Source organism: Hylaeus anthracinus, unplaced genomic scaffold (assembly GCF_026225885.1).
Source record: "Hylaeus anthracinus isolate JK02 unplaced genomic scaffold, UHH_iyHylAnth1.0_haploid 11985, whole genome shotgun sequence".
NCBI lineage: Eukaryota > Metazoa > Arthropoda > Insecta > Hymenoptera > Colletidae > Hylaeus > Hylaeus anthracinus.
Genome location: NW_026534333.1, coordinates 8,673,711 through 8,688,041, shown reverse-complemented (window position 1 = coordinate 8,688,041; position 14,331 = coordinate 8,673,711). Strand labels below are relative to the sequence as shown.

Genomic DNA, 14,331 nt, shown 5'->3' with positions numbered 1-14,331 from the left:
CAGACATTTTTGTCTATAAATTTTGTGCCAATTACAAGAGTTGATATTTCGAAAAATCCGTATGTACTTAAACGGTATATATCATGTAAAAAAATAAAAATACTTGATTTTGACTGAGAATTACGCCGATAACAGCGTCTTTCGAAAGAGACCTGTCGTGTAATTGCTCCAATATCGCTTTTTTGTTTGAAAACTCATTCGTATGGCAAACGCCAGTAATTAATTGTTTTCGGAAACGGAATTATTAAACACAGTCCTTTCCTCACTTAAGGCTGGTTTGTTGTGGGAAATCGTTACCAATGATTACGCGTGTCCTGTCCTGTTCCATGCCATCGATTGTCGCTTAAGTTTCAACGATACGGAACACCGGAGACGGGAACTGTAATTTTATCTTTTCGGTGGCCTGATTCGTCGGTTGTTCGCACGTAATCAAATCGCTGTCGTCCTCGATATAACGCGCGCATTGCACCGCGGACGATTGCAGGCGTCGGGACGCTGTCGTTCGATAACCGCGATTTACAGCGGCGAATTTCCAAAGCTTAGGTAGTTATTGACAGCGCAGGCTCGTGAATCAGGATTATTAGCGACAGCCGACGACGGGAAAAGAATGTGAAACGTCGAAGTGAATGGTATCTCGGCTGAAAGCGATTCGAGTCGATGTTAATCCGATTCGATTCTACTTGAATTTTATTTTCAGCCCCCAACACCCCCTTGACAACATGTTGCGTCACCGTTCGTGCCTTTAGGGATGAAAATGGCATTCAAAGTAAGGATTCACCTCCTATTGGATGTCTACTTTAAACCTTGAAAATTCTGAACATTTTTAGAACTCTGCAGATTGTATTCTTGGATCGTTTGTACTCTGTCACGAAAAGATAGGACGTTGTGTGAGTTTCTTACTTTTCATAAATGTAACCGATCTACGGGTTGCTTGTGCACAAAGTAAATATTTCTGTTTTGTTTGAACTTAAATCTGAAAATGTAGACAGTAATGGTGATCCTTTCCCAGTCAATCCCAAGGCTGTGAAGGTTGGAAGCTGGAAGCTTATTTACCGATGAAGCTTCAACACTAATATGTACATTACATAGTTTAATACTAACGAATTTTTATTTATATAACACCCAAGTCTTTTTCCCCGAAGTGAAGTACTCAATTTTTTATTTTGTTTAACTGTAGAATTGTATCGATACAGCGATGATTAAGATAGAAGTTACGCTACTAGTTGAGGTAACGATGAGATAGAGTAGCAATAAAGGGATCATTTTCGGATTACTCGTTTCTTAGGTGCCGTTAAAAAAAGTTGATAAGGCTGTTGCAGGACTTTGCCAGTATTAACACATTGGCTTCAAAGCAATTTCGTATCTTCTCTTGCAATCGTGTTACATTGGAAAACACTGTTACAACTTTATCAGTAATTAATATCCTTCAAAGAATTTTTAAGGAAAGGGGTATTAACGATTGTTATGCTCATTTTTGTTTATTTAGATAAAACTTGTTTGTACGTAAACCTTGATTTTCTTTCTGAAAAAAATATATTATTATATTACTTGTAACATTGATGGTAATCGTGGTTCATAATAAGAATTTATTCAAATCTCCTAAATGTTCGCTTCCATTGAAAAAAGATTGGAAGTAACAAGATAATTGGATGTTGAAGGTTTGAAGTTTGAAACTCGAAGCCGGTAGTTCGAAAAAGGACAGCAAACGACCCTCCAGCGATCTGGGCTTGAAAAAGTTAATTAAAAACTCAAGAGAGGTGATACAGGAAATCCCTGAATCATAAATAATATTTTATGTTTATCTACCTCACTTCGAGCAATTAATTACATGGTTTTCATCATGGAATTATAATATATATAATATTACAGTTATATATAAATATTACAATTAACTGTGAAGGATGCGCAGCGACGTTTATGATAAGAATACGTGTCCGTGATAAATCCAGATTACCTTTAAAACAACAAGGCTTGTCATTTAAACTGTACAGGATGTTGATATCCTTGCGATAACGTCATAGATACAGTTTCAGCGACTGTTGCATATTAAACGGTTGCGATAACGATAAATGTTACTTTATTGTTCGAATCGGTAATGCCACCTTTCGTTGATAACGGAGAATGTGATAACGTTATCGAATGGAGGATGCTTGAGAGCGCCTGCGAGTATGCAACTGCAGTGCTCACATGATTTCACTACACAGCAAGTCTCGCTAGATGGCAGCAGCTGTTAAATTCCCTAAAAATCGTAGAATATTCCGAGGGATCGTATCCGCGATCTATTGAAAACTTAACAGAAACTTTTTATTTACCCTGTTCGTTGGTAAATAATATTCTTACTTATTAATACATCGATTTTAATAAGAAACGAGCTACGTGTCGGTCGTCCGAGTTAGCGATAGATTCCACGAGATGGCTGCACCCTTACAACTGAAGAAGATTGTTTTTTATACACTTTTGAGATTTTACAAAATTTTGATTTAGAATTAAATCAACGTTAAAATTGAATTCATGTTTAGTTTTACTTATATGCATGTATCTGAACAAGTTAAGTTAGGTTTTAATTACTATATCAGCTATGAACTTTTCAAAAACTAAATTATACTTTATAAATACTATAAATTGTATGTAAGTGCAATGCTGTATGTAAGTGCAATGCTGTATGTATACATTTGTATGCAGATAGTAAGGAACACATAAATCTATATGCATTAAACAATTCTTAGTTCAGGCTTAAAAGATTTGTATACAATAAATTTCTATTTCTCAAAAAGGACTATTTTTTAACAATAAACCCATAAATAGTTTAATCTCCACTTTTCTTTTTCTCTGCTAATATTTCCTTCAGGCTGATTAAAATATAAAATATTAATCCACTATTCTAAACAAAACAATCTGTATGTAATCTATATTTGCCTGGCACCTAGTTTTTCCCTCAACAGTGGAACTAGTTTCGGTTACATATGGTTGAAGATCTCGAATGTATGATGAACGTCTTGTTTGTGCACACACGGCGATGAAAATATACCTTCGACTCTCCGAGAAGCAACCCGACTTCTCTGGAAAAGTTATTTTTCAAACTTCGCGAAGGGGGTGACGTAAACTACGTGTGATAGATTATTTCTGGCGAAATAGGAAGCACGTGTGAAAGAACCATGTTCTTAATTGTTCCTGAAGTTCCCCCAAGAGAAAATTTCAGCGAAAACTTTTGATACCTTTGCTTCTAGTTTCTTAGAGTTCTTAGGGCTATTAATCAATAGGTAAACGAGTCTGTAACGCGACGACAGGCACATGAATGAGTACTTTAGCAGCAAAAGTAGGTTGACAAAACCATGAATCACATTTTAGACATAGTGGGAGTAGCTGTATAGTCTTTTAACTATAATGGCTACAACTAGTTGCAGGCACATTTTTCAAGTTTTTCAAGTTTGACGTTAAGGCAACTTTCCATTAAAAACCAATGAAGTCTATAATATTCAACTAAACATAAAACATCTATTATACTTATGTTATACTTTATGAGGAAAACAAGGAACAAACTAATAACGAGTTTTAATAAAGAATTAAAATAAAATAATATTAATATCTCCACAAGAAAAATGGATCCTCTCTAAAGACTTCCTAGTAAGGAATAAGGCAAAGCAAAGGCAATAACAAATTACTTTGCTAAAAAATCTCCAGAGCAATTGCTACCAAGCAGTCTATAAAATTGCATAGACTCAAAACAATAGTATTAATATCTCCACAAAAAAAAACTGGATCCCTCTACAGAAATTCTGGTAAGGAATAAGGGAAACAATTACAAATTACTTTCTTCTAAAATCTCCAAAGCAACTGTCACCAAACAGTCCACTCCTTTTTACGACGACCACCTTGTTTCGTCAATACAATATCGAACAGTCACAAAACAATAATGCCAATATGCCCAAAGGCGTTTCAGTTCTGTTCTCCGGACAGAGAGAATGTTTTCCGCCCTTTCGTGGGCGCGTTCGCTATCGATCGATCGGAACGCACGCGGCACTCGTTGCCACGAGTCGCTAAATCGCTAGGCGGAAAGAGAGAGAGGGTGCAAAAACCCACCCCCTCGCTGTTTCAAGCTATAAGTACCGGACACGAACCGAGCGCGGGCTTATAGGTCCCGTTGCGGTCTTCCTCGTTCGTTCTCCGCGTCGTCGCGATTCCCTGCCACTCCGCCTTCGATGATCTATGAATAGATCCCGAGATCTTCGACTGCCATTTTAATTTCCGTCGTCGGACGGCGATCGATTGACGCGAAAGAGCACAGCACGTGGAAGTTTCGAGAGGTGCGAGTGGACCGATAACGCGACGAGACCCGAGGGGTGCCTCGCGTGTACACGTTTCAGCTCGGTCCCCTCAGGTCTCGTCTTAACAATTCTGCCCCAGAATGACAAGCTCGTCGATCGACCTGGGATTCATGCTACCAGAAGCCAGAGCGCTCGAGTGGAAGACTCGAGGCTGGGATCCACGACGATCGCGATGATCGATGTCACCTGACCTCGCTGTCGCCTCAAGGATGAAGAAGACCAGGTCGCTGATGGAGATCGAGGACATCTGCGGGTGCTCCATCGTCCCGAAGAGGGAGCTGCCTCATCTCAAGTCCACTTCCGGTGAGTCTGAGAGCGCCGTGTACCGGTTTGTTTGATTTCGGCTACGGACGAATTCGGTAAAGATAGAATAGGGCTTCATTGACTACCGTGAACTCCGTTGGTTATTTTTCCTGATTCCCAACGTTCGGCTCCCGTCATTACATTGTACACGTTCGACCTGGTTCCTGAACATTTGGTGACGTTTGTTTGGGTTTCGCCAACTCGTCCGTTTTCTTCTCTTTGACTGGCTTCGAGTGGAGTTTAGGAAGCTTCACGAAATTCCTTCTGTGGCTTCTCCTCGAAGACCAGTGTTAGTGGATTGTACTGGGAATGTATAGTGCTACTGGTGAATGAACACATTCCGATCGCCTCAGGGAACGTGTGAAAAATTGTTTGTTTGAAATGAAGGCAGCGAGTACCTTCTGTACTTTGTAATGTTAGTATTACAATCAAGGCGTGAAGTTAATAAATGGAAATGTCTGTTAGTCTATTAGATCTGCGTTGACTTAGGGTATGGAATAGTGAGCACCTTTTACAACAGTCATAGAAATTGAGTTTACCTCACGTTCATAATTAGTCTAAGCTAAGTTTGATTGAATCTTAAACCTCCGTTTGTTCGTGTTTGCGGATTCCTTCGATTTCTATTCTATTACGAATTCACTTTAAAGCTTTTAGTAGATTCTCCTCGACGAATGATTGGATTGTTGACTTTGAGTTTGGTTTGAGAGGATTTGATGAAGTTCATCGAGTGCGTTGATTGAAACACTTCGTTCGTCTCCTTGGAAGTTTTGTTTACTAGTCAGCTATAGATTCTTTCCGCAGTGGTACGAGGTGACTGTGATCTTGTTAATTTTAACGTAATTTCTGAGGAAGCACCGTAGATGCTGGCCTGCGTTCCAATTTCTTCGTTGAGGTCGAGGTACGAGCGACAACAACACAAAATGTCGAATGCGATTACTACACGAGAATAATCTGGATGGAAAATCACATTTCAGATGCACTCTCGCTTATAAATATGGACACTTCCTTAATTGGAATAAGTATCTAAAAAAAGTTACACATCCATCACTGAATATTACGTATATTTCTGTATTTAGTTTGTGTAGCATTAGAGAATATATTGTAACAATAGTTTATTTAATGTTTCATCAGTAACAATAAAAACAATTCAATTTTCTTTTCATTAATATATATGTCTTGTTAAAATCTCTTTTACTAATCTTGACACCCTAACTATTAATTTTTTCGTTGTATCCAAAGTAATAAATTATCATACCATTTTCAAAAAAAAAATTGGGTGATAAATATTGTTTTCAAATATAAGGAAATTCTATTATTTTTAACATTTTAACAACTAGCAAGAAATTGCGATGCAAATAATTTTTTCGTATTATTTACTTCCGTACGCCACTTTTCCAGATTTAATAGAAAATTCTAATTTTGTGGCATCATACTTTCAACTTAATTTTCACTGACTTTCCTATGTCGTATGAAAATTACAACAAACAGATGATCGATATCATCGCACGTGCTCGCCAAATAGAAACTCGGGCGATCGATAAAGCTCATAACAAAAACTATGTATCTTTCAACCTTGAAGAAAATGAATACCAGCCGTCCTCGTGTTGCGATGAATTCCCTTTAAAGAATTATGAACTCTCAGCACCGAGTGCGGTTTGTGGCCTGTTCTTCTCCTTCTTCTTAATTCCAGTTCGTTTACTCATTAATCGCTTCTCTCGTCCTTCAACTCGAGTCTTCCGATTTTTATTCTCTGCACTTTTCGTCAGATTTATCACGAAAAATATTTTTCTTGAAATTTTCATTGAAAATGCCTGGAAAAATTCCTGGATTCATTTACCCGAGACCATCGCTCCGTTAATTCCTCTTCGTGTTTTCTTCCTCGTTCCCCAGCTACTAATAGCGGAGCAGCTGGTCCCCGTTCAAATTTAACGACTTTTCTGATAATAAGCAGCAGTTTCGGATCTTCTAAAAGGTAAAGTCGTTGAGGGAAGAGCGGTTTTATAATCGATTTAACAACCTGGAACCGCGTATGCTCTGGTACGACAGAAAATAAACATTGCTCCTCTTCGTCGAAGCAAGCAATGAACGGCCAGTATCAGTAAACAAAATGAACAAATTATGGAACGACGTTAATTGATTTATTAAGTTTGATCAAAATTAACTTTAAATCAGATTGATAGGTCTTGACATTTTTGCACATTTTGCTCTTTCTTCTTTATTCCGTTTTACATGCTTATCATTCTGTCTTCATATTTTGACTTTTATATACTGTATATTGTATACTTTAATTTGATTACGTTTAGTGCTTAGACTTACAGCTCGTATTATTTGCTACCATGGCCTCCAAATATAACACATTCACACATTCCACATATTCTCCTTCAATTTTCACTTCTATTTTCAACCACTGCCAGACTCCTGTCTATTTCAAGCCTCAATTAAAGTAAAAATAGTACCAATGATTTCAAACTATTTTGAAACAATACGTTACCTCCACTTACTATTACCTCCTATTTTTCAAGATTATTCCTAACAGGGGGGCCATCAAACATGGTACCACTGGATTTTGATGAATCTCAGGTATATTGTAGAAGTGTCTTAAGTACGAACTTAACCATAACTGGGCAAAGTTATTGGTATATAAAGTATATATATCGCGCGTAAAACTTTAACATCGATTTTTTCGGGAACTGTGCCTTAGTGCATAAATTTCCTTAACTTCGTACTTAGGGAAGGTACTTCTATAACATACCTGAGATTCATAAAAATCCATTGGTATCGTGTTCGGTGGTCCCCTCGTAAGTCATGTTTACATTCACTCATTCCACATACTCTTCAAGTTCTATTTCCAAATACTTCCCGTTGGAATCCATTTTCGTTGCAGTACCAGTCAAACGTGAATGGGAAAAATACTAGTTTCGAAAGAAGCACTCAGAAGTGACGTCCTCGGACAGACGTCTGGGCGTCTCGACGCTGTATCTTCGCGACTGCTTGGTATTTCTTTTCTTTTCGCCTATGGATCCCTTCCTCCCGCTTCCCAGGAACCAGCTGGTTGGTTTCCGAATCCTTCGTCCGAAGCCTCGGATTCTCGTAGCCAGTTTTCAGCCGATGGTGCTTACGTTTCCTTGTGCGTTTCACCTCCTCCCTCTGACACTCTCGTTCCCTCTGTCTCGTCTGGAAAAATAAGAATAGCCTACTCTCTCTCTCTCTCCCTCTCTCTCTCTCTCTCTCTCTTTGATCTCCCGTGCTCCGAAATCTCTTGGAACGTCAGTTCTGATCGTTCTGTGGCGACGACAGCACGCGTTCCGTTCCAATTATTCGGAGATCCTCACTTTTGACGCGCGAAATTCTAGCCATAAAAATAGTCAACGCCAAATGATATTCGATGGACGTTTAGGCTTGTTTCGATGTGGGGATAATCACTTTTCGCGAAAATTTGAAAGATGTCTTTTTAGTGGAAACGATAATTATTTGAAGTGTGTCTCATTCTGAGTTGCGAGGGGACACTTCAGTTAGATTTACTCACGATCATTAATCTAGCAGTTTAGGATTTATAACATTTGTTCTATCGTGAAAGAAATTGGTAGATTTTATGTTGCTAAGATTGGTTAATCTTCAATTTGAAATTAAGAAGAAAATTATGGGCTTTGGGACGTCCAATCGAATGAACTTCCTGAGGTATCATTTGTGAACATGATTTTCTATATGAATCGTGATCAATCAAACAGTGGAAGCTGAAGATCTCTGTTCGACAATCACACGTGATGTCCATAACTACAGAGATGCGTCAATCGTGAAACCACGAGTGGTAAACACGGAGGAAATGAAAGCATTAAACGAGAAACTGTCGTAAGAAAAGGAAGAACGCTTTCTCCGCAGTTAAGATGACGCCTTGATTGCAGCTAATGTCCAAATCATCACAGTGTCGTTTCTCAAGGTGTTCGAGAATACTGACAGCTCCGTTCACCTTTACTTTTAACGTCATCTTAAATAATGGAATCTGCTATTAAAATAAGTATTCGAATTAATCAAAGCGTATAGAATACTTGAAAGATAATTTATTACCATTTCCTGTAAAACATGCATGCAAGTAAACGCTTTAGGCTTTTATCGAAATCCTCCTCAAGTTAATATAATAGTAATACAAAAACGAACCGATTTTTATACTATTCAAATTCGTGTTTACTTCAAGCAAAGTAAATTATATTCTGAACCTCTTCAGACGCTCTCATTAAAATACAAATAGCTCTAGGAAGAAGTCCAACAAATAATTGAAAGTCTCTAATTTCTGAAGGTTTCGGTTTGAAGAATAAATTATGAAAGAGCCTAGAGTCACAGTACGAAAGAAATTGCTTGAAATAGTTTTCTGCGGCGCTAGCAATTTGAAAAAATTCGTAGTCGTCGAGGGAAGCAGCGTGACGTGGGCCTAGCACGCCTCTGTTGTCCCGTCACTTCCACAGGGTGTCGCTTTCAGTCCCCTGGCGGAGTCGAGGGCCCACAGACCCAAGCAGGTGTAACACAACGTTTCCATTCACCGCGACGCGTCGTCGTGGAACAGGCTGCGCACGCTCCCCAAAGAAAGTTCTGTCGACCTGTTTGCTCCGACAACAAACACCGATCCAGCTTCTGACTCGAGGATCCAACGTCTTCCGTGGCAAGTGATTCGAGATAATGAAAAACAAGCGGGCTGTGAAACTGCAACGGGGTGGTTAAATCAAAGAAGTAGAGAAAAATAAAATGCAAAGTGTCGGGTCCTTCGAGACTTCGTGATTGTGGTGAAGATACAGACTTTTCTACTTTTCGAAGCAACTTGACTGAAGAAGTGAAGTAAAGACATTGAACAGAGGAAGTCGAAAGAAAAGGAGAAGTGTTAATTTCGAGACTTTGTGACTGCGACTGTGACAAAGATAAAGGCTTTCCTACTCTTCGAAGCAACTTGATCGAAGAAGCGAAGTAAAAATGTCGAATAGGAGAAGGAAGTAAAAATAAAATAGAAAGTTGTAAGTGTGACTGTGACTGGGACAAGGATAAAAGATTTTCTACTGTTAGGAACTATTGCACTATAGAAGTAGGATAAAAATAAATAGGTGAAGTAAAAAGAAAAGAAGTGGAAGTCCTCGCGAGACTGACTTTCGAGTTCTCTGGCGACAGACTGAAGACACCTAGAGGACAGCTAGAAGACACCGTGTTCGAATTTTTAACTGAGGAACTGGATGAGGACTTGAAGACCAATTTAAATCTACGAGTCAGGATTCGAATACAAATTTGTATCTAACGGATGAGAAGGTAGAAACACATTTTAGCTGAAGATACGAGGTAGATGGAGACTCGAAAAGGTGAAACCAGGACAGAGTTTATCAGGGATTATGTGAATCTTGAGTGAAAGATACCGAATACGAGAATTGTGACTTGTTGGTCGACGAAGGGGAGTGGTTTGTGATTCCGTTGTGCGATAAGGGACATCAAGATGGTTTTCTTCGGAAGAAAGGAAAAGATAGAGGATCGGCGGTTGTTGGCCAGCATCGATGCCATGAATGGAATCAAACTGTATCACATGGAAAATGGTAAAAATCAAATTTGAGCACATCTAGAATTGTGATCCTTCACTATTTGAGTTTTATTTAAATTGAATAGTATGGAAGAACAAGTTGCTTAAAATTTGGCTAACATCAAATGCTGTATATGGTTGGCACGTTCCCTCTAAACACTTAATTCTGCCTAATAATATGCCTCGCCCTATATATAATATATTATATGTATAATACATAACATAAAACACCATAACACAACAAAACACATCATTACACAATAAATCACGACATAAAGCATCGTGACATATCATAACACAACAAAATATATATATTAAATATCTAACATTGGAGACTAGAACGGAGGACTGCTTTCAAAGAGAAAGGAAAAGGAAGGACAACGAAAGAGGTCTTGCGATAAGTTTAACGTTTAATTAAATTTTCCGTTTCTCCTGAAAATATACCAGAAGGTTAGGTTTCTCTAAGTACAGTTACTTCAAGTACGTTTTCTGTGGTTTCAAACTAGTGGGAAATAGGTCGAGGCGTTCTGGACAGACGATACGCGTTCGCTATACTCCTCTATGCAGCCTTATGCACCACGTTGCATCGATACCTTCGTAACGCATTCATCATGCAAACGGCTCGTCGACGACGTCGCTTATCGTCATATGTTCAAGTGGCTAACAAATTATCGCGAGCACTCGAACCTCGAGAGCCGTGCGTGTGTCTCTGAAAGTTAAACATTAGGTAAAATACACCAACAATTTGCACTGCGGTGCTCAAAATTGCATAGAAAGATTTTTTTTGAGCAAATTTCAACCAGGTTAGGAGGAAAGTATGTAACGAGCTCGAAGAAGAGTGAGAAGCTATAGCAAAGCTTAACGATGTCAATCTTCAACGTAGCTCTAATTAGTTCGGTGAGTTGTGAACATCTCTAAGCAGCCAGCGTTACCACTGTGATAATTTGAATAATTTCTTCGTCCTTGAGCTTGCTCTATATCAGTCTCTAGCCTAATTGTCATCGATGTATCGTGTATCTGTTTATCCTCTACTTCGTCAAAATTGTAAAGAGGAACTATTTTAAATATAAATTAATCCTAGCAGAAATATAGAACCTTCATACATCATTTTCTCGTGCTAATATGAATAGAATAGTCTTTTGTTAAGAGTTTTGTAATCCGAGACTTCGTCGTTGAAATACGAGCAGTTAGAGTTTTCGCGCGTGTGGAGTGTGAACCAGTACGCGCATATGCAGATGTACAATCAGCTGACTGGACTTCAACTGGCGCGCGCCATGAGTTACATCGGTAAACTTTAATTGCTTCTATCTGGGTAACGAAGCAGCAGGTTGCAGAATGATAAAGAATAATTTGATTTCTTTTTCAATCCTGGAAAAAGGTTCACATTTCTATCGTAATTCTGAATTACGTAAAGTATTGCAAGACATTAGAGAAATTTAATAGTTCTTCGATGATCCTTCAGAAATGTAACATTTTGTTAAATTACCTGCAATCGAGGCAAACCTCACTTCGGTGGTTAGGAGGGTCTTGATGGTTTCTTCATTGTTTCCGCATCATTTTCCCATGGAACTTCGAGATGCTTCACTTGAGTTCCGCAATTCAAGACTTTGATCCATTCAGAACCCAGTAATAACTCGAGAGAAACCACAAATTGCTCAGGCAACCAAAATCACAATCGCCTGACAGAGTTGGATGAAGGTTACTTTGCATACCCATAAACCACATCTGGGCCACAGCCTGCAAAAGACTGATCCAGGGGTAGGAAACACGTGGCTGTATGAAATGTACGCTCTCACAATTCTTCCAAAGGACTTGTATGTCGCGCCCCGAGGCTGGCGCTTCATAAAACACACTGTTGTGGCGGAGGGGATTGTGATGGGGGACGTTTGAAGTTTAGCGACCTCCTGGTATTCGATTTTTCCACCGAAAGGTCCTCGTGCTCTGCCTCAGCCACCTGTAGCTAGCCGAATATTGATCCGCCAGGAAGATGGCCACACCCGGCCTCCCCTTGTCGGTCGTTCCCTCTTTTACGCCCTCGTCCCGACGCCACGAACCGGTAGTGTCGTTGCCCCTCGCCGTCGCGGATAGTCGCACAGTGTTATGGAAAAGTGCGTGGTCACTGTTCCAGCCGCCTTCATGCACGTACGCGACAACCTGGAGGAGCTGGGCAAGGTGGCCGACGACACGGATCTGCTATTCCTCAAGGGTCTCCTGGACAGCCCGGTCGTCACGTCTTTGGTGAAGGTGAGTAAACGTCAGACTCTTCCATCCACGGTTACATCATCCCTTGCGTACGCGTTTCGAAAGATCAGGACGCACCATGCGCCATGGCCGTTTTTGATCAGTTTCCAAAGGTTCAAATTAAAATAGTGAATTTATTGGAATTATGGAAGATTTATTTTTTAACGTGGAACGATGCCATGGTGGATGAGTTATTGCACCTTTGGCCTTGGAGCTCAAGGCCATCGTGTTTTCTATAGGAGAGCAGTATGAACAATTTTATTAATTTACCGTTTTCGTAAAGAAACAATCTCATTGTTGGTTATTTTATTTTATCTGAAGAAATAAATCTAGGACCAGACAGGTTAATCTGTTAAAAATGACACAGTGTTTATTACGATTATTGTTAATTAAATGTTGATGATTAGATGTTTATGTAAATTCATATTTTTATACGCACAGATAAAGAAGAGAAACTTAAATTGTAGTATATTTTGTCTTCTAAATTTATATTCAATATATCTATGCATTCGAGCATATCCTTGTGTATTTTTGTATATATACTCGTCACAAATGCATTCGCAAAGCTTTTGCAATATTCTACACCGCTCTGGGTTTCATAAATTGAAATACATAATGCAAGTGCTACGTTTGGACATCAAAACACGAGTTAACTCGAGACCGGTGTTAATATCTGTGAAACAATGACGGTGATTTCAATGTACAGCAAGCACACTCTTACTCTGATCGTTTCTGAAACCTGATTTTTCGTGTAATACAATTTACTTTTGCAAAGATGTCAAAATCTTTCATGATATTTACAACATATCAAGCATCCAATGATATTCAGTCTATCGCTTATACTCTAAGCAACTCGTGCAACTTCAAACGTTGAAAAAAGGAAAAGCGTGCTTCTTTAAGATACGATAACCTGAAGAAGACCTTGAATCAATTTGGCTTTCATTAAACGCTTCCCATTTGAACTTTCCCTCGCGAATATTCAGCTCGATTAATTACAAGTGCAATTGTCGGTGCATCGTGTCTGGCAGGGGCGAATAAACAAACTATAGTCACATTGGTCATGCGCGATGTGCATACAGAAGCCAGGACACATGCACGCGCCACGTGTTTACTACGATCACACGATTTTACGAGAGAGATCCTTCTTATTCACTCGATTCTGCGTCGGCACGTGAAGTGTCCGCCATCGCGTGAATTCACCACGCTAGAACGAAAAACGACGCAGCCACGCGTGAGTCCTGGCCAACTTACAAAAAAGTTCTGGTGTCGTTGAACCCCTTCATCCTTCAAGACTCACCTGTAACAGAGATAAATTTCTTTAGGAACCCATTCGGGAGATCTCACTAGTTATCATTTATTTATTTAGGTTGATGGAGAGATAAAAATAATTTTGAAGTGTAATATTAGGTTGATTCGTATATAACTTCCGCTAGAGGTAACGAATAATCATGTTTTATGGGAACCACCTGCATGTAGCAAGTTTTAATTTGTCTACTAAATGGAAACAAATGATATTCAACGATGGTGATTATACAATTGATTAAAATTTATTACGCAGTAATATATTTAGGAATAAATTGTAAATAAATGAATGAAATATTAAATAGCATTTTAATCTTTAAAGTTCGAGTTCTAAGTGATGCTTAAGTTTCTTGGAAGGAGTGGGGAATCGAAGCTGTAGTGATTTCTTCGAAAACCAGTTCATTTTAAAAGAATTTGTTAAAGATTCAATTCATTAAAATTCCTTCCCCAGACATTTAAAACCAGATACAATATTTATTAGAAACTTTCATATTAGAAGTGACATTTTAGATGTTTCTTGGACACTTCTAATTTAAAAGTTTATGCTCTTTCCTGTAGAAACATACAGAGGAATTTTTATAACCACTTTCTATTCCGTGAAACGATCCCCGC

The 14,331-nt window shown here is 38.9% G+C and overlaps 1 protein-coding gene across 3 annotated transcripts in view; it reads left to right on the top strand.

Moving 5' to 3' along the window:
- Positions 1–4,139: 4,139 nt before the first annotated feature.
- Positions 4,140–14,331, top strand: part of LOC128887178 (MAGUK p55 subfamily member 2) — a 31,495-nt gene continuing 21,303 nt past the window's right edge. For 2 of the 3 annotated variants that reach the window (XM_054142783.1, XM_054142781.1), the window contains exons 1-2: positions 4,140–4,628; positions 12,305–12,420. In XM_054142783.1, coding sequence (XP_053998758.1) covers positions 4,505–4,628; positions 12,305–12,420 — 240 coding nt within the window. In that variant the 5' untranslated portion in view covers positions 4,140–4,504. Of the gene's footprint in view, positions 4,629–9,064; positions 10,193–12,304; positions 12,421–14,331 lie in introns of those variants that run through there. The other variant, XM_054142782.1, reaches the window with a different exon arrangement.